Source organism: Panthera leo, chromosome D4 (genome assembly GCF_018350215.1).
Source record: "Panthera leo isolate Ple1 chromosome D4, P.leo_Ple1_pat1.1, whole genome shotgun sequence".
Lineage (NCBI taxonomy): Eukaryota > Metazoa > Chordata > Mammalia > Carnivora > Felidae > Panthera > Panthera leo.
In genome coordinates this window covers 1,054,664-1,077,488 of record NC_056691.1, presented here as the reverse complement: position 1 = coordinate 1,077,488, position 22,825 = coordinate 1,054,664, and the positions used below count along the sequence as shown (strand labels likewise).

General features: G+C 57.0%; 1 protein-coding gene across 4 annotated transcripts in view; it reads right to left on the bottom strand.

Moving 5' to 3' along the window:
- FGD3 (FYVE, RhoGEF and PH domain containing 3) overlaps window positions 1-22,825 on the bottom strand; it is a 51,007-nt gene that overhangs the window by 3,304 nt on the left and 24,878 nt on the right. For all 4 annotated transcript variants that reach the window (XM_042914248.1, XM_042914247.1, XM_042914249.1 and 1 more), the window contains exons 4-15: window positions 18,616-18,705; window positions 17,838-17,974; window positions 16,269-16,425; window positions 13,882-14,020; window positions 13,374-13,432; window positions 10,695-10,841; window positions 9,570-9,662; window positions 7,754-7,833; window positions 6,547-6,577; window positions 5,592-5,699; window positions 4,658-4,720; window positions 28-150 (exon numbers count right to left, since the gene is read on the bottom strand). In XM_042914248.1, the coding sequence (XP_042770182.1) occupies window positions 28-150; window positions 4,658-4,720; window positions 5,592-5,699; window positions 6,547-6,577; window positions 7,754-7,833; window positions 9,570-9,662; window positions 10,695-10,841; window positions 13,374-13,432; window positions 13,882-14,020; window positions 16,269-16,425; window positions 17,838-17,974; window positions 18,616-18,705 (1,227 nt within the window). The remainder of the gene's footprint in view (window positions 1-27; window positions 151-4,657; window positions 4,721-5,591; window positions 5,700-6,546; window positions 6,578-7,753; window positions 7,834-9,569; window positions 9,663-10,694; window positions 10,842-13,373; window positions 13,433-13,881; window positions 14,021-16,268; window positions 16,426-17,837; window positions 17,975-18,615; window positions 18,706-22,825) is intronic.

The following is a 22,825-nucleotide window of genomic DNA, read 5'->3' as shown; positions in this document are numbered from 1 at the left end:
CTGCTCCCAGCCGCCGCTCAGACTCACCGCCCCGCACAGCTTGCACCGGTGCTTCCTCTTGGTGATGGAGTTGAAGGTCTCGCCGCAGCTCCTGCAGCCCTGCTTCTCCTTGTCGCGCCTGGTCTTAGCGGACCCTCTCCTCGGCTCGGGCTACGGGGGCGGGAAGGGCGCAGGGGCAGGTGGGTGAGCACGCGGGCAGCGCACGCGCAGAGCGAAACGCTCGCGGCACAGAAGACAGAGCAGAGCACGTCGCCTCTGCGCCCGCCCAGCTCCACTCCCCAGGCTGCCCTGGGGTCACTGTGGCCCACAGGAAGGGTGTAAGGGGTCTGGATCTCTGCTTGGATCGACTCGGCCTGCGTGGAGGCCAGTGACAACCTGCTGGGTCTGAGAAGACGGTGCCCAGCCGCCCAGGTGGGGAGGGGGTTCTGCCCGGCGTGGCCTGCATTGCCTGGCGCCCGTGCCACTGGCCCGAGGCTCAGGGGCACACAGGGCCCACCTGGGCACCAGGGAGGTGGGCGGCAACTGCACCCTCTCCGCCTCCACGAAGCCTCCACGAAGCCTACACCAAGCGGTCTGGCCCTCCCGCCCAGGGGTTACCAGGGGATCAACAGGAAGTCAGGAAACGAATGTGGTTTGTGTTCACAGAGGTTACACAGTTTTGGGACAAGTCACACGACACCATAAAGCGCTTTTCGTTGAAACAAGCTGCGTCGGGTCCGGAGGGCGAGGGCAGGGGTTTTCATTTTACTCTACTGCTTTAGTGATTGCAGACGAGGATTTTGTTGTCGAATGTATCCACTTTTCTTCCTAACTCTGATGTCGCCCAAAGCTAAGGAGGGGGCCCCTGTGTGAGAGGTGCAGTCAGACGACAAGTGGGGGCACTGTTGAAGGCTGCCCGGACACCGCTCAGGGAGAAGACCCGCGTGCAGGGCGGCAAGCAGAAAGGTTATTTGTGAGCGGAGACCAGGCTGCAGGAAGCACGCCCGGGGGCTGCTACTGGCTGTTTGGGGCCAGGGTAACTTTCTAGCCCGAGTCTGACTGCAGTTGCTCAGTTGTTCACCAGAAACATCTTATAGAAGAGGAAGAAACCAGTAAACAAGCAGAATGCAAACCAGCCTCTGTGAGCAGCCCCCTCCCAGCCTCCCGGCCCCACCAGGTTCCGTCTGCACCACGGACAGCGGGGTCTGCGTGCTCGGCTCCCATCCCCTGGTCACCGTGACTTCCGTTGTGTCCAGGACCCCAGCACCCCCAAGGCAAAGGCTTTCTCACCAGCAGGAGGCAGGTGTGAGCAGGTGCACACTGTGCAGACAGCACAGCATGAGGCTTCGGTGGGGGCTCAGCAGGGCCACTTGGCTGAGCCTTGGTTTCCCCACCTGGGTAGGAGTTGTACAGCCCCCAGCCCCTGCACCGCCCCTCATCAGCCACGAGACCATGAACGAATTGGGTCCCCCATCTGTACAGTGGGGTTAGCAACGGCTCCTAAGCCCCATCATAGCAGGTAGATCCTGACTGACTTTGCCAACCCCCCTTCTATGTTCCCATTTCTCCCCACCTCACTCAGGGCTCCTTTCCTGGAGACTATCTCAGGACTGCTCAGGGCCAGATGTGGGAGGGACGGGGTCTGGGGTCGGGGGCACAGGGCAGGGAGAGGAGAGGGGAATGTGGTCATCCCTGAGGCATGCCATGGCCCAGAAGCCCCCACCCTGCCCTCCGCCACCCCCCAGGGTGACCCACCAAGGGCCTACGAGGCACAAGCGGCCAGCAGAGAGCAGCAGGGCAGCTGGATGTGTGCGCTGGCCCAAGGCCAGAGCCACAAATCACAGCCGGGAGTCCGTGTGGGCTTCCAGGGTGTCCCAGGGGGTTGGGGCAGGAGGAGGGCCAGAGAGGGCTGGCCCGTAAGAGCTGGAGGCGAATGCTGTGGGGCTGGAGCGCCTGGGCACCACCTGAAGGTCAGCGGAACCAAGGGCAGCGCCACAACAGGGAGGCTGGGGGCTGGGGCTGAGGGGAGCAGCCTTCTCTGGAGAGCATTCTGTAGCCCCACGCCAGCACCCTCGGTCTGGTCTTGATGCGGCTCGCCCCAGGCCGCGCAGCTCCCGACACCGACACCGACACCGACACCGACACTGCCACTGCCACTGCCACTGCCACTGCCACTGCCACTGAGGGGGTCAGGAACCCACCCGCAAGGCCGGGGACTGGGTCTCCTTGGCTCACCAGGCTCCCTCTGTGGTCAGGTTATCAGACGAGTGGATGAGAGCAGTGCTCATCTGTTTGGATGCCGCGACACCTGAAAGGCCTGGGCCAAGTCCTCAGGCAGGTACAGAACTGTGACACCCTCAAGGCTCCACCCAAAGCACCCCACATGCCAACATGGATGCGGGAGGGGGTCTCTGCCCAGGGCGCTGGGGTCTGATTCACTGGGTGTTCTTTGTCCCACAGCATAGAAGCAGGAGAAACATTCAGGCAAACGTTTGCCCCCAACAGGTGGCTGTGACAAGCAGCCCCTGAAAGAACCTCACACCTGCCCGAGGGTCCTGCAGGGCGTGGACATGGACCCTGCCCGGCCCCTCTGCTCCCCGTGGGCAGCTCTGTCCTATGAGCCCAGAGGTCGGGCTCGGGGTGGAAGGGCAGCGCCAGGTCGTGGTGGTGGCGGGGGCAGGGCCTTGCTTGGCAAGGAACTCCCTTAGAGGGTTCCGCATGTCCCCCCCATGCGTCTGGGCCCCAGGAAGCCTCTGTGAAGAGCCACGTGACTCTTGCAGAACACTGAGGGCTTCAGCTACTTGCGAAACTTCCTGGTTTGGGTTTAGCTTCTCTTAGGAAAAGCGGCTTGCAGAAGCATCTGTCTGAGGACACCAGGGCTCAGGAAATGAGACCAGCACAGCATGCATGGGCTTAGCCATCCTCTCTAAATGTGCTAAGAGTAAGCTTACGTCTGTAGCAAGGGTCAGTCTTTCGGTGTCAGAATGAAAACTCATTTTTGAGCACCTTCCGTATAGCTGCCCAGAGGAGGTCTCAGTCAGGCCCTGTGCAGCCAGGGCTCTGCCCACACTGAGCTGCCCCAGGTCCAGAAACATCTCTGCTCATAGGACGCACCAGTGAGGAAAGCATGGAGCTGCCAGTCTGCTGCACTGTTTGTATGTCGTGGGCCCCGAGCAGGTGCACAGGCCCAGGGGAGGGTCAGGAGGGTGAAGCCAGACACAGGAAGTCCCTCAGGGAGTTCACGGGCGGTGACAAGACCATCCCTTCCCCACTGCCCATGCCCCTTTCAGGCTTCTTGACTCAATTACTCTAATTGCTGGGGACTGCGTCTGTTCCCCAGCGCCATGAGGCAGCTGTACCACTTGAATAAGGGGGTTCCTCCTGTCACCTGGCCCCTGCACCCCTCATGGCCCCCAAATGCCCCCTCCTTCCCTGGGGGCCCAGGAGCTTCTCAAGGTTTTCCCAGCGCCTGGTACCCGAGGACACAGGCTGGGGGCCCAGATTCCACTCTCCTAAGCAGCAGGAGGCTGCAGTGTCCAGGTGCACCTGCCCCTCCCAGCAAAGGCCACGATGGGAGGAGGGGACTAATGTATTCTTACTAAAAATTCAGGCCATGACAGGAACCTTGCTCCCTGTGGCCAAGGAGCCAACTGCCATCTCCCCAAAGTTTCTTCAGATCCCTCTTCCCAACTCGAGGAAGGAGCCAGAAGCCAGGCCTGCCCCCCAAGCCTCTCTCCAAAATGGGGCCGCCCAGAACAACAACCAACCACAAGGGCCACACAGCCTCACTGGGCGAGCTCTGGGCTTCAACGTTGAATTAGGGACACTCAATAGCAATTTAAGGCAGCACCTGGGGGGGGACGTGAGCCTGGAAGGTGAGGGCGTGGGAGAGGAGCGGAGAGGCTGGCGGGTCGCAGAATGTGATGTGGGGGAGTCAGGAGCAAACCCTCGGGCAGCCAGCCCAAGTGTGGGCCTCCAGCCCTTCCCCACCAGCCTGCCCAGGACTGTCCCCTCCGGCACACAGGTGCAACACTCCCCTGGTGTCCCGGGTCACAGCTGTCATCAGGGTTCACGACTGGTCGGCCAGTGGTCAACAACCACACTCACAAAGTGCCAGGCACACACACTCACCCTCCTACCTAACCCCCCAACCAGCCAGAGGAGAGGAGGCCTGTCCCTGTCCGTGGGTGGGGACAGGGACACAGGCTACCTCGCTCCTTCCCTGCCTGCCTGGCCCCAGGTGGCAAGAAGGTGAGCAGGCTTGGAGTGGGGGTCTCGGGCACCGCTGTCTTCCTGGGCCTGCAGGGAGGACCTCCCTCCATCCTCCTGGGCCCAACAGATGGGTCAGACACCGCCTCCGAGGAGCCTTCCCTGAGAGCACCCCTGCCTGTCCTCCCGAGCCCTGGGGCCAGGGGGCTGACATTTCCCTTTTGGATGACCCAGCGGCCTGAAGGTCAGGCACCGCCCTGAGTCACTTTTCACAGGAGGTAAAGAGCCCAGCTGTGTGACCTCTACCCAACCCAGGCAATGGACACATGGGTCCCAGCAGGCTCCCCCGAGTCCTCTCCCAGTAGGGCCAGAGGCTGTCACTGAGGGGACTCAGGTCAAATGCGGTGGCATCCTGGTCCCAGCTCACCCTCCACTTTCCACCCCTGCCGAAGCTGGAGGGGTCACTCACCCCCGTGGTACCCCCTCCACCGCCGGCTGCCACAGCAGGGTCCTCAGAGCTGGCACTCACCACCTGGAAGGGACAAAGACAGTCAGCATGAGTGCAGGTTCCACGGCCCTGCGCTGACATCCAGTGTAGCCGTAACCCTACCCCTTCTGCCTGACCACAGGGGCAGGAAGAGTCTACTGGGGCCCAGTGTTTGCTGGGACTTTGGGGAACCGCCCCTCCCGGGCCTAGTGTGGGACACTCCGGCAGAGTCTGTGCCCCACCGTGCAGGGTAGGGGAGAGGGCCTGGCTCTTCCTGCCCCTCTGTAGCCGCAGGGATGGTTCGGAGTCCAGGCTGCCTCTGCTTAAGGTGGCCTGAGACGGATGCAAAGGTTTCTTTCAAAATGTGTTCACGAAGCAGAAAAAAAAAGAACAGATATGATGCAAATATTAAGTGGTCTGACAGGCAGACCCGGCGAGGCTGTGGGAGGGCCAGCCGGGCCTGGTGATGGGGACACGGGGACACGAGGCTGTGGGGCCAGGCTGGGCCGGGCTTCCCTTGGTTTCAAGGGTGCCTCTGCTGGGGGGTGGGAGGGAGGGACCCCTCCTCTGAAGGCACTCATGACTGTGCCCACAGGAGGTGGTCCCTAATGGGTGGCTGCGGTTGACATCCCCCACATCTGACCCCGGGCAGGGCCCTGCCTCCTGCGTGTGGGGACAAGCGAGCTCCTCATGCACAGCGTCACCCAGGCCCATTCTTCCTTCCTGCCCAGCTAAGCACTGACCCACCTCGTTGAGCCCCATGGCCCCTGTGTCAGTACTCAGTAAGGGACAGGCAGTGAGTGCATGTCACCCATACGCTGGCCCCTGGTCCTTCCCGGGGTGCCAGCCCTCTTGCATCAGGCCTAGCGCCCACCCCTCAGGGTCCCTGCCGTGCCTCCAGGGCGCTGGTGCTCACAGGGGACTCTGGGGCGAGAGAGGGGTCCTCATCCTGGCCGAAGGAGCCGCTGAAGGCCTTGAAGGTCTGGCTGTTCTGCCTGTGCCTCTCAATGGTGGCCTCAATGACCTGAGATGAAACCACAGAGAACCAGGGCCCTCAGCGAGCACATCCAGGAGGGCAGGGGCCAGCACACCTCTGTCCTCACGGACGGATCCCATGGCCACGCACGTCCCTCTGACCCACGACCCGACACAGGTCACCCATGGCCAACCAAGTCTCTACTCCCCATCCACAGGTCCCAGGCCCACCCTACACGCCAGGTGCCACCCCCTTCCCCCCCCCCCCCCCCCCGCCACCTGCCAGCATCTAGGCTGCCACAGATGCTTCCCGGACATTCTGTATGGACTTGAAGACACACGTCCATTTCCCACAGCAGCATTCCCACCTTGTTTCTGTTTGAATTTCCTTTTTCTCTCCTTGCCCAGATTTCTGTTCTAAGAATTCTGGAAGCCACAGGCCTTCTGGGTCAGCGCTACACTGGGCTCCCTTCCTCAGCTCCTGCTCTGACCTTTGCCCTCATGGCTTTAGTCTCTGTCCCCCTTGTCCCCACCGTGGCTGATCCAAGCTAAGTCTGCTCTGGCTGCCCCAGAACACTGGCCACCTCCCCATTCCATGTGACCTGCTGCTCGTGCCGGCTGGCCGTGGGCTCCCCTTGGGCCCATCAGACAGCAGAGATCCACGTGCCCACCTGCCCACCTCCAGGCCTTCCGTGTTTATTTGTTCACTATGGTGCCAAACACGTGAGCCGATTGAAAGACTTGCGGCATCTGAAGGGACTTAATGAGGGTCACGTCATCACTGCGAGGGGCACATGGGTGGGCCATGCCTGGGCCACTCTATCCCTTGTTGCAACATGAAATGGCCACACTGCCCAAGAATTTGGTCAATTACTTTAAAATTTTAAAAGCTTCACCTGAATCCATTCTTTTTTCTCTTCTTCCGTCCTATAAAAACAAAAGCAGTATTTTATCAACCCGGTCTTAGACACCATTAATCACCAGACTCCTGTCAGTCCCGCAGCACATGCCCCGGCTGCTCACAGCCTCCAAGTGCAGCTCAAGGGCTGGAGGACCGTCCCCAAGTGCTCTGGCACACTGTGGGCAGGTGCAGTCCTGTGAGACCAGCTGGAGTCAGGGTGTGCAGGTCGGGTAGGTGTGTCCAGGTGGGACAGGTGCAGTCACATGAGACCAGCTGGAGTCAAGTGTGTCCAGGTTGGGGGGGGGGGCAGGTGTGTCCAGGTGGGGCAGGGTGGCCAGGTGCAGGCAGGGGTGGCCAGGTGGAGTCAAATGTGTCGGGAGGAGTCAGCTGTGCCCAGGTATGTCTAGGTGCAGTCAGGTGTGGCCACATAGGGTCAGATGTGTCTAGACAGGATCACATATGGCCAGGTGTGGTATGCAGATCCCCCCGCAGTGAATGTAAATCAACGCCTCCCTGGACCACAACAGTTGTTACAAAGATCTCACGTTGCTCATGGAAACGAGAGGTGGGATCTCCTGTATGCTCCTGCCCCTCAGAGCACAAGCCTGGCATCAGTTACAGGGTAGGGTGACAACAGCCACCAAAGCCTAAAGCAGATGTGCTACTGTCTGACCAATGAATTCTACTTCAGGAAACTTCCTGAAAGACAGGCTGACAAACACGCACAGAGCTGGCACAAGGACGCTGCTTCTAGCACTTTCTACAGTATCAAGATGCAGGAAGAGCCTAGGTGCCTGTCAGCAGGAGCTGGCCACTGCCCATAACAGAGAATTATGCTGCTTATGGAAACGGGGCTCGGATATGAAATGATTTCTTACAGCAAGGGGCAGAACGGGCTATATAATAAATAACCATGTGCGATTTTAAAACTCAGTACACGTTCATACACCCAGAAGTTCCGGAAAGACACCTCCAAGATGATTAAGAGTGTCTGCTGGGGTGCAGAAGAGGAGGAAGACAGCCGCTCAATTTTCACCAACTTCCCCTTAGAGCTGTTACATTGTAAACCACAAATAAGCGAATAACATAAGCCCAAAACAACACGTCACAAGGTTATCCCGATCAGAAAAAGAAAGCTGTCTGCTAAAATCTCAGGTCAAAGCTGTTCCCACAGCAGCAGAGGCTGGGACAGCCACCCTTACCGAGTCTGCAGCTCCAGGGACCGCTTCCTTCCCATTATGACGAAAGTGTGGGGCGCGTTTGGCTTGACGATATCCTGCACCTAGAGACACAGGGCCAAGGGCAAAACAAAACCACTGGTTACTTAGCAGGCCCTGAGCAGCAGGCTCATGCTCTCAGACTGGGGGTCTTTCCTGAGAGGGGGCAGAGGTGACCTAGTGGGTGGGACACTAGGGGAGCTGGTCCATGCAGGAGGGCGGACCGCTGTCCTGCCCAGACAGGGCTAGGACCTCTCGTCTCCTGTGCTTGGAACTGTGCCGGCCAAGCCCTCCTGTCTGTGGGGCTTCCCAGGAAGTCAGCCACCAGCCCCTGATGAGGGGAACCTTTCCCCACCAAAGCACCTGCAGGCACTGCCCCTGGGAGAAGAATGGGAATCTCGGAAGGAGCCGGAGGATCTCTACCACTCTGCCAGCGCCCGTGATGGGAAGTCACCCTCATCCCTCTGATACCCCACCCCTAACTAAGACCCTCGGGCCCACCAGCGTTAGAACTACAACCCAGCTTTAGGGAAACACGGGCCTAACCAGAATCTGGGGTTGGGCCTCATAGCAAGAATTTCCCAAATGCTCCAAGGTTGACAACTTCAGGGTTAACATGTCTAGTTAATTATATGCCACTGATTCCTTACACAGAAACATTACAAAATGAGTTCTTGTAAAAAGTAGAAAAATGTGTTTTTTTTCTGTAGTTTTTACTTTTAACTCTTTTTCTTAAGCCTGGATTCAAAGAATTCTAAGAGGTATATTTTCTTGAATCATTAAGGCAAACCTTCACCTCATGAAACTGATTAAGCACTTGATTTAGTCAGGGGTGCCTGGTGGCTCAGTTGGCTAAGCATCCGACTCCTGGGTTCAGCTCCGGTCATGATTTCACGGTTCATGGGATCGAGCCTGGGCGTGAAGCCTGCTTGGGATTCTGTCTCTCCCTCTCTCTCAAAATAAGTAAATAACTTAAAAAAAATTCTTTTGGGGCTCCTGGGTGGCTCAGTCGGTTGGGCGTCCGACTTCGGCTCAGGTCATGATCTCGCCGTCCGTGGGTTCGAGCCCTGTGTCAGGCTCTGTGCTGACAGCTCGGAGCCTGGAACCTGTTTCAGATTCTGTGTCTCCCTCTCTCTCTGACCCTCCCCTGTTCATGCTCTCTGTCTCCAAAATAAATAAATGTTAAAAAATAAAAATAAAAAAAAAATTCTTTTGATTTAGTATTTTCAGAGCGCTGGTTAATTCAGAGCCCTCCCCCACAGGAAAGGGCACTGGTTCCAGCCCCTGTGGCTCCTGTGCCAGGACACAGAGGGGCTTGGGGAGCACAGGACAGCAAGCACAACAGGTCGTCTGGACCTTAGGCCTTCAGAACCTCATGTGGATTCCAAGACTGTGCAGGAGAGGAGACAGTATGGGACCAGGGAACCAGGGGACCAGGGACCAAGCAGGGAGAGCACCCTGTCCACGTTCTCCCCAAGCTTCACCTTCGGGTCCCTAAATGGGCCTTGAGCATCAACCTCACAGGGACAGAGGTGGCCCAGGTTCTGGGGCTGTCCTTCATCCTGCAAACAGACCAGCAGCACCCTAGCAGGCAGGCCAAGTACAGAGACAAGGATCCTGCCCACACTGCCAGGCTGAGTGGCCCCCAGAAATGTTTAGGCCATACCTGGAGCACAGAGAAGCTCAAGAAGTGGGTGAGGGACCAGGTGCACAGTGGTGACGCTCCAGCAGAGCTTGGTGTCCCCGCCCCCCTGTCCCATGTCCTGCCAGGGAAGCAGGTGAGAGGGAGGGGCTCACCCACCTGGAGGTCCGAAATGTCCATTTTCTCCCGGACACTGAACTTCTGGCCCATGAGCCGCAGCTTGGGCACACAGTAAAGGATCATGCTGTTGAACTGCAACAGGGACAGGCACCGGGTGAGGGGTGCCTGTACCCCCACAAAGGAGGCACTACAGAGAGGTGGCTTGGCAAGGCCCTGCGGCTGGGCTGGGCGTGGCTCCGTGGAGGGCAGGGCGGGGAGCATGGTGGGTGGGACGTGCTCTTTGGCCGAGGGGGCGGGGAGGGCGTGCTAGGAAGGGCGTGGCTCTAGGAAGGGCGTGCTAGGAAGGGCGGGGCCAGGGGCGTGAACCCGCGGCGGGCGTGGCCTCATGCCGGGGGGCGGGGCTCTTGGTCAGGATGGGGTTCTGTGGTGGGGGGCGTGACAGGCAGGGGGTGGCCCTGTGGAGAGGGCGGGCAGGGGGCGTGGTTCTATGATGGCGGGTGTGGCTCTCTGTGGGGCAGAACGCGGTTCTGTGGTGGGGGCGGGGTTCTGTGGCAGGGGCGTGGCTCCGTGGGCGGCAGTGCTGGGTGCGAGCAAGGCGGGCAGAGCCGGAGCGTGCCAGGTATAGCGTGAGCCTGCGACAGATGTGGCTCTATGGCTGGGGGCCTGGCGGGGGCGTGGTGATTATGGCGTGGCTCCGTGGCTAGGTTCTGTCCGGCAGTTTGGGGTTCTGTGGCGGGGGGTGTGGCTTTGTAGCAGTGGCTCTGTGGCAGGGGCTCTGCGGCGGGCTGGGCTGGGCTCTGTCGGTCAAGTTGGGGGTTCTGCGGCAGGGGAAGGGGGGCGCCCCGTGGCGGGAAGGGCAGGGGCGTGGTTCCCTGTGGGGTTGGGCGGGGCTCTGCTGCAAGGTGCGGCCGGTAGGCGGGGCTCCGTGGTGGGGGCGGGGCTCCGTGGTGGGGGCGGGGCTCCTGGGAGGGCTGGGCGGAGCTCTGCAGCAGGGAGCTGGGCTGGGCGGGGCTCTGTCGGTCTGGTTGGGGTTCTGCGGCGGAGGCGTGTCGAGAAGGGGCGTGGCTCTATGGCTGGGGCGTGGCGGGAAGGGCGTGGCTCTGCGGCCGGGGCGTGGTGGGGGCGGGGCTCTGCGGCAGGGAGCTCGGCTGGGAGGGGCCTCACCAGGAAGAGGTGGCGGTCCTGGGCAGTGCCGTTCTTGGCAGACAGCTTTAGGATGTGGCCCTCCTTGATGAGCTCGTTGGCGGGGTTGACGATGTCCTCCTCGCCACCAAGTCGCTCATACACCTCCAACAGCTTGTGCATTTTCTCCTGTGACAGACACAGGGCTTAGGCCGCCACATGGGCACAGGGACCAAAGGGCCCGTGGTGGCCACCCTGCAGGTGCGGCCCAGAACCAAGATGGGGCAGCAAGCATGCCGATGAAGAGGTGGGAGGGACACGCCAGGTGCCACTCAGGCTGGGCGTTAAAGAATGAAATGAAGTCGCCCCGCAGAGAACGACAAATAACAGCCACTAACACCACTGCGATGGGCCAGGCTGGGCTCCTCAATTCCAGCACGGACCCTATGACGTAGGTGTCATTTTATCCCAGTTTAGACAAGGAAACTGAGGCATGGAGAAGTCAAGTGAGTTTCTGAAGGTGTTTCTGCTAGAGAACAGGGACTGGCCCTCTCATGACCTCTACGCTGCACCCCCGGTCCCTCTGTGGTCAGAGGAGGTATTTCCGGTGGCTGCAGCTTTTGCCCTGGACCGTCATCACTGCCTGTGGTAACCTTGCCTGGTTTCCTGTTCCTCTCAGACCATGTGGCCCAGGGCCGTCAAGACGCCAGACCTCTGCGGGCTGGAGGTCATCTTCGTCTGGCCTCAAGACTGCTTGGGTGGTCACATGGCCACGCGGGTTGTGATAGGAAAGGGTTGGCAACCTGTGGCCCCAGCTCTGAGCCGAGAGGCCATGGGCCCTGCCCTGCGCTGCCAGCACCAGGGCTAGAGCTGGGACCAAAGGAATGAATGCAGCAGAAGGCAGAGCTGAGCCTGCAGGAACCTCAACTCAGTGACACAGAGCCTGGACCTGCCAGGCCACAGCAACGGCTGCCCGGAGACCTGGCCAACCTCAGCCTGCACACCTCGGAAGCAGGCTGGTTTGGCTAGCCCTCTGTCTCTGGTACAAACACAGGTGGCAGATGTGGGTGTAGGGGTAAAAGGGGGAGCCAGCATAGAGAGTAAGCAGAGCAGGCAGGGCATGGCCAAAGGGCCTTGCATGTACTGGGGGGCTGGGCGTGTACCTGGCATGTACTGGGGGACTGGGCATGCAACTGGTGTGTACTGAGGGGCTGTGTATATACGTGGCGTGTGGGAAAGCTGGTGTGCACCTTGGAGGCAGTAGCAGGCCAGAAGATTCTGAATAGAGAGTGACGAAACAGGTGCCCCATAGAAAGCTCTGAGCTGGAGAAGTGTGGATCAAAACAGGGGAGACTCTCAGGCTGAGAGAAGCCAGGGCAGTGGTCCAGGTTGAGCGGGGGTAGGGCCTGGTACAAGTGTGGAGAGGCTCCCGTGAGCACACACTGATAATTCCCTAATGCCATGCCCTGGGGTCAGACCAGGACCCCACACCACCGGCCACCCCTGGCAAGCAGAGACCTCACCAGACTAGGGGAGAGAACCGCTGCAGGTGTGCTACAGGTGGGGCAGGAGTCCACCAAGGAGGAGGCCTCGTCTACGCCCCTCAGAGATGGAAACCTGTGGGCACTCCCCCAAACGTCCACAGGCTCCATGTTAGCTTGTGACCATGGAGTTCTCTTTGGCCTCCACCACATTTAGTGGGGAGGCAGAAAGGGAAATTAGACAAAAAGGACCCAGGGTGAAATGTAACCTGTGTGTAGGTTGCGGTGGGCACCCCACAGTGGGCCTGATCTCTGACTGATCTGTCCCTGGGGCCCCAGAGCAAACTGGGGACAGGCAGGTAAGGATGTGGGGCTGGACTGCAACACAGCACCTATGGGAACCAGCAGCTGCCTCTCCTTTCTCACAGTGAGAGACGTGGGGTCGAACAAATATTTCACTCCTTTTCCTCTCAAAAACAACAGTGCCCATGTGAAAATAAATTAGGTCTCAGGATTGGGAGACCCTAGGGCCAGCTGATGGCACAGGCTCACCCAGATGGCACCACAGGTGCAGTGCAGAGCTTATGGGGTTTCCCAGCGAGGCCAGGGATTTGGATTCTCCTGTGAACCGCCCCGATCTACAACTCTGGATGAGGACTTAGAAATTCTGCCCAGGCACTGTGCAGGCCAAACAAGGGACAGAGCCACCTGGGTCACAACAGGGCATGGGCTCCTCCTCCACCTCTAGGCTGTGTTTGGAGGTGATGAAGTTTGGCCACAACCCTGATGAGAGACCCCAGAGAGAACGATCTGCCTGCCATGTGCAGACACACGAGAACAGGACAGAAGCCTGGGATAGAAGCTGCAGGTGCCTCCATCTGGGCTCTCCAGTGTTCAGACCTGCCACATACACACTGTCGTGTAAGCCCGTCTGTGGGATTTTGTGACAGCAGCCTGCGCTAAGACAGAGCTTCAACGAGTGAATGAATGAATGAATGAATGGTGGGTCCTGTTCTGAGCACTCTACGTAGGGTGACTCATTTGATCCCACAACAGCCCAGTGAGACAGGTCCTGTCACTGACCTCACTTTACATATGGGGAAACTGAGGCACAGGGCACTAGACAGCTTACCAACAACCCTAGAGTTAGTAAGGGGCTGGCCTGTAGAGCTCGTGGCAGAGGTGTGGGTGGTGTGCACGCTGTGGGGCCTCAGGCATCTGCCAGGATCCCCACACTCACCATTTTCCGGATGGCGGCGTTGGAGTGGTTGGCGGCAGTGGAGATGAGCTCCAGGGACCCTGCGGGAAGAAGACGTGGAGTCAGGCTGCGGGGTGCCTGCTGGCGCCACACACACATCCTGACCTCACCAGGTGCTGCCCTGCTCCTGCCCTTTCCCTGCTCGGGAAGGGTGGGGCCCTGCAGACACACTCCATTTTGTGGGGGTCTGCGGGGGGTCTGCCGGGGCCGGCACCCCACTCCCCCTGCCGCCACAGTTACTGCCTGTGGACCAGGAGCTGCCCCTTCCTGGGGCCTGAGCTTGGCCAGCATCCAGCAGCCCTCTCCCCAGAACCAGTGTCCACCCCTCACAGTGCAGGGGGGGCAGATGGTTCTCTGTCCTCAGAGACTCAGTCCCTTCTCCAGCTGTGCTTGGGGGCGCCTGGCTGTCTCCCCTGCTCTGTCCCGGTCTCTCTTCTCTCTCTTTGGCTTCCCAGCAGGGGCCCCGGCTCCCACTGCCCAGGAGCCTCACTTTCTGCATCCTTCCGGTCAGGCGCGTCTCCGGGGAGCCTCTTCAGGTAGTCCTTGAGCAGCAGCTCGTAGCGGGGGACCCTCTGCACGGGCTCCAGCATATGGTGCTGCAGAGTCAGGTTCCCGCACACCTCCTGCTTCTGTGGGGGCGACAGACACACGCGTGGACCCTGGGCCCTCATCCCTGCTTATGGCGCCACAGCACCTGCACCCTGCTGAGTGCAGACCACATTTACAGCGGGGTAAACTGAGGCTTGGAGAGGCTGCACAATGGAGCAAGGGCCCAGACTCCCAGTGCTAGCTCCTTTATACACGTCCTCGCTGGAGTCCTTGCACCCAGACGGCTTCTTTCCCTCACTGGTAACTCCCCCACTCCATCAGGGGCTGGGCCTGCTCCCCTCCCAGACATCAGGAGTTCTCTGAGTGCTGCTGTGTGTTCTCATAGAAATGCAACCCTGCCTGCGTGCAGGGGTGGGCTCTCAGGCCCTACCCTGCCCCTGCCCAGCAAGGCTCACAGGCTCTCTACCCCCTGGCCCTCTGCTCCCACAGTGCCACCTCTGTGCTCCCCTCTCGGGTCCCCTCCCCTTGCTGCCCACCTCCTCTTCCTCGCAGATGAAGAGGAAGCACCCCTGTTGAGGCCCTGCTTGCCTCTTACAGAGTCCCCCTCGCCCCTGCCAGGGGAGGTGCACTGTCCACCCGCTGTTCGCCACCTGTCACCTGTGCCCACTCAAGGCCCACAACAGAACGGCTTCCAGCTCAAATGAGCTCCAAAGGCTCATTTGACACGACAGGGCTGGAGAAACACTGGCCTGCAACTGTCATGAACACGATCCTCCCGGCAGGGGCGGGGGCGGGGGGGCGCTCGGGCCGACAGTGCCTGCCCCACCGCTGGGCCTCCAGACCCTGCTGATGCAGGCGGCACAAACTCCCGGTTCCTGCTGGTCACTCGGGGCTGGGGCTCAGCCACGGGCCCAGCCTGGGAGGCTGGAGGGGGTATTCTGTGGAGACAGCTGGGGCGGATGTGGCTGCCAGGGGGGAGGAAGGACTCGGCATCAGCACTGTCCTCTCTGGGGCGGGAGGGAAGCTGGGACACAGGGGGATCTCGGACTGTACACTAGGAAATCACAGGTGACCTGACGGCTGCAGGATCTGGGAAAGATGCAGAGTGGAGTAAGGTGTGCGTCAATGCATGTGTACACACGCGTGTGTGTGTGTGGCATGTGCACACACATGCACTCTGTGGTGTCCAAGTGTGGCGCTCAGGGTAAACAGATGTTGGGACAAGCAGCTAACTATTCACAAAGATAAAGCTGGATTCTTACCACAATCCTTTTGGAAACTATTCTGGAATAGCAATTCTAATTTTTTAAAATGAAGACATAACATAGCCGTGGGATGGGAAATGCATTTGTAAGCATTACTTTGAAGATTTCTTAAAGCATTAATATATTAAAAACTAGTGAAGGGGCACCTGCGTGGCTCAGTCAGTGGGGTGTGTGACTCCTGATTTCAGCTCAGGTCATGATCCCAAGGTTATAAGATTGAGCCCTACATTGGGCTCTGCTCCAACAGTGTGGAACCTGCTTGGGATTCTCTCTCCTCTCTCTGTCCCTCCCCTGCTCGTGCTCTCCCTCTCTCCCAAAACAAAATAAACCTTTTTAAAAAAAGAACTAGTAAACGGGAGTGCTTAAAAACAAAAATTTTGTATGGCAAACAACATTAATAAAATTAAAAAATAAAAGATCAATGAGGAAAATAACTTGTAGGACACAGAAGATGTTCTTAACATATAAAAGCCTGGGGCGCCTGGGTGGCTCAGTCGGTTGAGCGTCTGACTTCGGCTCAGGTCATCATCTCATGGTTCATGAGTTCGAGCCCTGCGTCGGGTCTGTGCTGACAGCTCAGAGCCTGGAGCCTGCTTCGGATTCTGTGGCTCCCTCTTTGCCCCTCCCTACTTGTGCACGTGCGCATTTTCTCTCTCTCAAAAATAAACATTTAAAAAATTATACAATGAAAGAGAGAAAAAAATTCCATTAAAAAACATTAAAAATCTGAAAAATTGTTAAACAAAAAAAACGTGACATAGAAGAGACTACTGCAGCAGAGACGTGACCGGGCGGCTTGCAGAAAGACAGAAGGAAGACCGATACACATTTCCCTCCATGCCTGCGTGGCTGGTGAGTGGGAGACACGGGCACTGGACCCAGAATCTACCCAGAAACACATCACACCCCTCTCTGAGGCATGCTTCCCTCCTGTGAAATGACAACTAGGGTTCACGTCCCGTGGTTACTGCGTAGAGCTTCTGGACGCATCCTGCTGTTTCACTGAACTTCCCTGTGCCAGCATGCGACCCAGCGCCATGCTGCAGCCAGGCGGCTGCCCTACCTGTATGCCTTGGATGATCTCTTTGAACAGCGGTGAGCGCTGGGTCCAGGTGCTCACCAGCTCCACAGCGCGGTCGAAGTTCTTGACGTACTCGCCGTACATCTTGAGGAACGGGGCCAGCTTCTGCAGGATGTCTCCAAGCCGGGGGTTCGTGTCCCTGTGCGGGGGAGACAGGTTGTCCGAGAAACAGCTTGGGCAAGGGGCCAGAGGTAGGACAGGGAGTCACCAGGAATCTGTGGGCCAACAGCCCAGCTCCCAGCTCTGTGTGATGGTGGGCACACCGGTCACCCTCTCTGAGCCTTACTTCCACCCTACCTCCCATATCCCATGGGCTGGGAAACAGCAGGTTACACAAGGTAAACGAGAGGATCGTATGGGCCCTTCGACAGTGCAGGCACAGGACCGCTGCTCCAGACCAGGGGTGCCAGCGGTGACGTGACCGCTCAAATGACAGGCACTCATCAAAGAGCATCCGTGAAACCCCATTTCAGCCGTTAGATGAGCAGATTTTAGGAACAAGGGGCTGAGCAGGCACTGGCCTAAGAAGGGGAAGGAGTGCAGTGCTGAAAACGGCATGGACGGGGATCTGAAAATGAACTTCAGGAGGAAAAAGAGATCAACAGCCTTTGACCTTGGAACTGTGGGGAACTGATCCTAAAGAGATGATCAGAAAGCAAGTGCAGAGAGCCATCCACTGTGGCATCACTGGACCGTGCACCAGGGGACATCGCTCAAAGGCTGGCCACCTGTGAAGGCAGGCGGGCAAGCCCCTGGGGAGTATCTGTGCACATGTGGTCTTTCTAGATCCTCAAGGAGAAAACCCACTTTTAAGCAAGTGTGGACAGCGGCCCTGGGGACTGTATAACCCTCACTGCAGGTGGAGTACATCCTTACAAAGGACCGACCCACTGCCAGGGACCCTCCCTGACACCCGAGTCAAGGTTCCTGGCGTCTGTGCTCTCAGTGGCCTGGCTGCAGCTGGAGAGTGGGCTCTTGGGCGCCAGAGAAGGGAGGGAGCAGCAGAGGCCCCAGAGCGAAGCAGCAGCACCCGGAACCGGGGGGCGGGGAGTGGGGGGAGGCACATGCTGTGGAGAATAGCAAGTCTGGGGCCATGCCTCACGGCCGAGCTGACCCTCTGCTAAGAATGCTCAGAGGGGCAGAGGGACAGGACCGCCCCTGGGGGCAGCAGCAGAGGATCCAAGGGGCACTGCGAGGGGGAACATCTCAGTTTTTAAGGCCAAGGGGGAGTATACATGAGGAGGGAAATGAACCTGCCAGCACTGTTTACTCGATGTTTGAGATCCCATAAAGCCCTGAGTGGGTATTAAAGTCCCTTTGATTTGCAGGTGAGGCAGCCTAGATGTGGGGACACTGCATGGAAGGAGCCAGGCCCTCAGGTGCCTCCTTGTCTTTCAGGCACACAAACCAGATTGAGAGGCCGCTTGGTCGTGAGAATTCCACAAAACCACCACGACAGAGTCGCCAGGGCCCCAGCCTCCACCAGCATTGAGGTCATGCTCCTGGGGAGATGCCCGCCCCCGCTTCCGAGGGACCCGGGGCCACGCTCACCACTCCTCCGTGATCCGTGTCTGCAGTTCCGGCAGGAGGAACTGCCCGTGGAAACGATAGATCGAGGAGATGTTGGAGAAGATGCCTGTGGTGACTTCCGGAGGGATGCCTGCTTCCGCCAGCTGGGTGCAGAAAACCTGGGGTGCAGAGGCCCACAGAGCGGGCGCTGAGCGAGGGCTGCTGCAGACAGCACGGCCGCATTTGCCCCGTGAGGCGTTCGGAAGAGGCTGCTGCTGCCCGTTTTCTTCATCAAACTGGCTCAAACCTCTGGTTTTACAGCGAGCGAACTTATGGCTGAGGAGTGTGGGTGAGGCAGACACAGTCTCCTGCTGATGGGGACAGGCCATCTTCCCTCCACCCACCTGCCACGGGACCTGGGAGGTCCCGAGTTCCTTCCTCTGCTCCGTGAGCTACAGACAGAAGCAGCACCTAGCACTCTCTGAGTTCCCCAGGGGTTTACCTGCTGTGCCCATAAATCCTGTGCTGCTGTGGGGACAGGGAGGTGCCAGCCACTGTCCTGGCCACTTACGCAGAAAGATTTCCAGAGGCCATTCACGAGCTGAGACAACGCAACTGCCAGGCAGAAAGACCCCGCAGTGACAGGACAAGACCTCTGTCCCAGAGCCCCAGGCTCAGACAGCGAAAGGGAGGGGTCTCTGGACGCGACTCACATTCCAACCGTAAGGCCTGGCCAGCGCCATGAGATGGGGACTCTGCCTCTGCCACTACGCACAGACACCCTCACATGCATGAAGAAGGGCCCGGCCGCGTGTGCTACCTGGTCCAGTAGGTGCAGCCGCCTCACGTAAGTTTTCTCTGTGTGCAGGAGCTCCTGGGCGATGTGGAGCAGCTTCTGGGGCTCAGAGCACTGCAGAGAGAAGAGCATCAGCTCCCTGGGGAGGCGGCTCTGACGCTGGGTGACCAGGGGTCCCGGAGGGCCGGAGGAGACCGCTAGGCCTGGGACTTTTCGGGGAGGTTTCTGGGGAAGGCACAGCAGCTCCTGCCAATCCCCTCAGAGCCTCTGCAGCCCAGAGACAGCTCTGCCCTCCCGAGACCCTGGCCACAGAGCCGGTGGAGCAGCCACATCAAAGTATCCTGTGGCCTTTGTCAGCAAGATGGCAGACCAGAAAGGCGCTGAAATCAAAACCTGTAAACCAAGAATACTGTATCTAGAAAAGCTGTCCTTCAAAAATGAAGAAGAAATTAAAAAAGAGTTTCCCAAACAAACAAAAGGCGAGGAGTTCATTATCACCAGACCTGCTCTGTAAGAAATGCTAGAGTCATACAGCTGTACAAAAATACAGGCGCTCTGGTAAGGAAAACACATGGACAGATAGAACCTGTATTATTGTAATTCTGGTGCATAAAATTTAAATGACAGAAACCATTAAAAACCTGGAAATCTACACTAAAGGGTAAACAGTATATCAATGTGTAATTCATGACATCAGTAATGGAATGGGGAGGAGGGGCTGCTGTAAAGGAGTGGTTTTTGCAGTCAAAGTCAACTTGTTACCAGTTTAAAATAGAATGCTATAACTTATGGTGTTTTATGTAACTTCAATGGTAACCACAGAAAAAAATACCTACAGAATATACACAAAAGGAAATGAGTAGGGAATCAAAACATACCATTACAAAAATTCAATGAAAAATAAGGAAGGCAGTAGGAAAGGGACAAAAAATCCACAAGACATGTAGAAAACAATGATCAAAATGGCAATGGTTAAGTCCTTCCCGATCAGTAATTACTTTAAATGTAAATGGATTAAACTCCCCAATCAAAAGACATGGACTGGATGAATGGATTAAAAAAATACTATCCAAGTAACTACTTGCTGTCCACAAGACACTCACTCTCGATTTAAGGACAGACATAGGCTAAAAGTGAGAAGGATGGAAAAGATACTCCATGCACATAGAGACAAAGAAAGAGCAGGGGTGGGCACACTAATATCAGACAAAACAGACTTTAAAGAAAAAGACAAGACAGAACTTCTGTTACAAGACAGAACAAGGGATAGGATATAATGATAAAAGGATCAATGTAGACACAACCACAAATGTTTATGCACCAAGCCTCATAGCTCCTGAATATAGGAAGCAAACTTGATAGAACTGAAGGGCGACACGGCAACACAGAGATGGTAGGAGCCTTGTGTACCCCATTTTCCTACTGGACCTGCAGACAGAGTCCCAGTGAGGAAACAGAGGCTGTGAACAACACTGTAGACCAACCCGCCAAGCAGACATACACAGAACCCTCCACTCAAATCAACAACCTAACTTTACACCTCAAGAGATGAGAAAAAGAACACACTAAACCCAAAGCAGTCAGAAGGAAGGAAATAATAGAGATTAGATCAGAGATAAATGGAACACAGAATAGAAAAACAATGGAAAAAATCAACAAGACTAAGGGTTGTTTTTTGCAAAGCTCAACAAAATTGACAAAGTCTTAGCTAAATTACTAAGAGAGAAGACTCGAATTACTAATATTAGAAATAAAAGAGAAAACATTACAACTGATGTCACAGAAATAAAAAGGATCACAAGAGATTGGTATTAACATTTACACTCCAACAAACTGGACATCCTACAAGAATGGATAAATTCCTAGAAACACATCAAGACTGAGTCATGAAGAAATAGGAAATCTGAATAGACCAACAATGAGTAAGTAGATTGGCTAAGAAATAAAAAACTTCCCAAAAAAGAAAAGCCCAGGACCAGATGATTTCATTGGAAAATTAATACCAATCTTTCTCAAATGCTTCCAAAGAATTGAAGAGGAGAGAACAGGTGTGCCTGGGGGGCTCAGTCTGCTAAGCATCTGACTGGATTTCGACTCAGGTCATAATCTTGCAGTTCATGGGATCCAGCCCTGCGTGGGACTCTGTGGCGACATCAAGGGTCCTGCTTGTGATTCGTGCTCCCTCCACCCTCTCTGCCCCTCCCCCAATTGTGTGTGTGTGTGCTTGCTCTCTCTCTCTCTCTCTCCCCATCCCCCAAAATAAAATAAAAACTTAAAAAAAATAAATAAAGAGGAGAGAACATAGCTGAGCTCTGTGAGGCCAGCATTACCCTGATACCAAAGCCACTCAAAGACTTTATAAGGAGACTACAGAACAACCTCCCTAAAGGACACTGATGCTCAAGTCCTCAACAGAACAGTAGCAAATTTCATTCAACACTACCTAAAAGGATCATATGCCATGACCAAGAGAGATTTATTCTGGGATGCCAGAGTGCTTCCATCCATCAACATTCAACACACAACATTCACAGAATGAAAAACCCCACCTGATCATCTTAATTGACACAGAAGAAGCATTTGATAAAATGCAATACCCTTTGTGATAAAAGCAACATACTATGAATAAACGGGGACTTCCTCCACATAATAAAGTCTGACTTGATGTGTGTGACCCTTCCACATCAGCATGCCTTCACTCTACCTGGGAGGGGGGACGTGAGGCACAGGGTCCCAGGGCTCTGGTCCAGTGCCTCACCCCAAGGATGGGCCAGTATGTGATGTTCTAACCAGACACCCAGGATGAAGAAGGCAGACAAACCCAGAAGTGTTGGCATCTCCGTATTAGAGACACGAAGACCTGGGCCTTCTCCAGCAAGCCCCTGGCCCCGGGCACACCCCCAGAGCCCGTGTGGGCAGGATGGGACAAGCCTGGGGTCTGCACCTGCTCCCAGCACCCGGGACACACCTTGAGAGCCACAGGTGGTGTGGTCCTTAGTAACCACATCATTTATTTTCTGCATTGAATTTTTTTTAACATTTTATTTATTTCTGACATAGAAAGAGACATCGCACGCACGAGTGGGGGAGGGGCAGAGAGGGAGGGGGACAGAGATCTGAAGGAGAGCCCCACGTGGGGCTCAAACTCCCAAATGGGGAGATCGTGACCTGAGACGAAGTGAGACACCCAGATGCCCCTATTTTCTGTATTTCAGGTGTTTGGACATCTTGGGACCTTGCTGACCCCACAGCAAGGGCACCTCCCAGGTCTGGCTGTTTCTTGCAGATATAAAGGACCCACGTGCAATCGTGTCTTTCACATGCAAGCCAGGCCACGCTGATCCAGACATCTGGGAACGCGTCTGTGCCCAGGGCACACTAAGGTCATTCAAGTTGGCCAATCCAAACTTGCTCACCCTGCTTCTCCCGTTCCTTCCCACAGAAACCACAATGTGTACTTGCCACAGTTTTCACCCCCTCTGCCTCTTGACCCACTCTGGTCCTGCCCGTGTGGCCCCGTGGCCCGGCCTGCTCCTCTTCTTGGGAACTATAAGTAACAAACCATCCGTTTTTAAGTAAGCTCCACGCTCAGTGTGGGGCCTGACGCACAACCTGGACATCAAGACTCACGTGCTCTACTGGCCGAGCCAGCCGGACTCCCCACCATCTTTTTCAACGGCTGCCGCCTCCTGACGCGCTGGCATTACCACACCCGAACAGTAACAAAACCTAGATTAAACCACAGCCCCCGCCTGCCCCCAAAAAGTTGGCTCACAACAGCGAGGGCACGTGGTGGCCCCTCGCCCTCCAGGCCTGTCTTCTGTCTCGGTCACGTTAGCCAGTAGGCTCTCCACCGGGGCCAGCAGGTCGGGGGTCCCCTCCACCGGGGCCAGAAGGTCGGGGGTTACCTCAACCAGGGCCAGCAGGTTGGGTCACCTGGGCTTCTCGTAGGACCCGGTCGCACCCTCCCCACGCACAGGCGTCTCTCAGAGCCAAGGGCCCCCCGCTTCAACTCCCCATCCCCACACGTCCCCGCACGGCGCCCAGAGCCCGAGATGCTGACAGGACACAGGCGGGTCTGTCACAGCACACCCGCCATGTTGTGGGCATATCTCCTTCCCGGAGCATCTGCACAGGGCTCGGCTCCTGTGCCCAGGCTCCCCTCCCGCCCCTGCCATGCTCCACGGTGACCTTGGGGCTCCCCATTCCTAGCACAGGGGACACTCATGCTGCC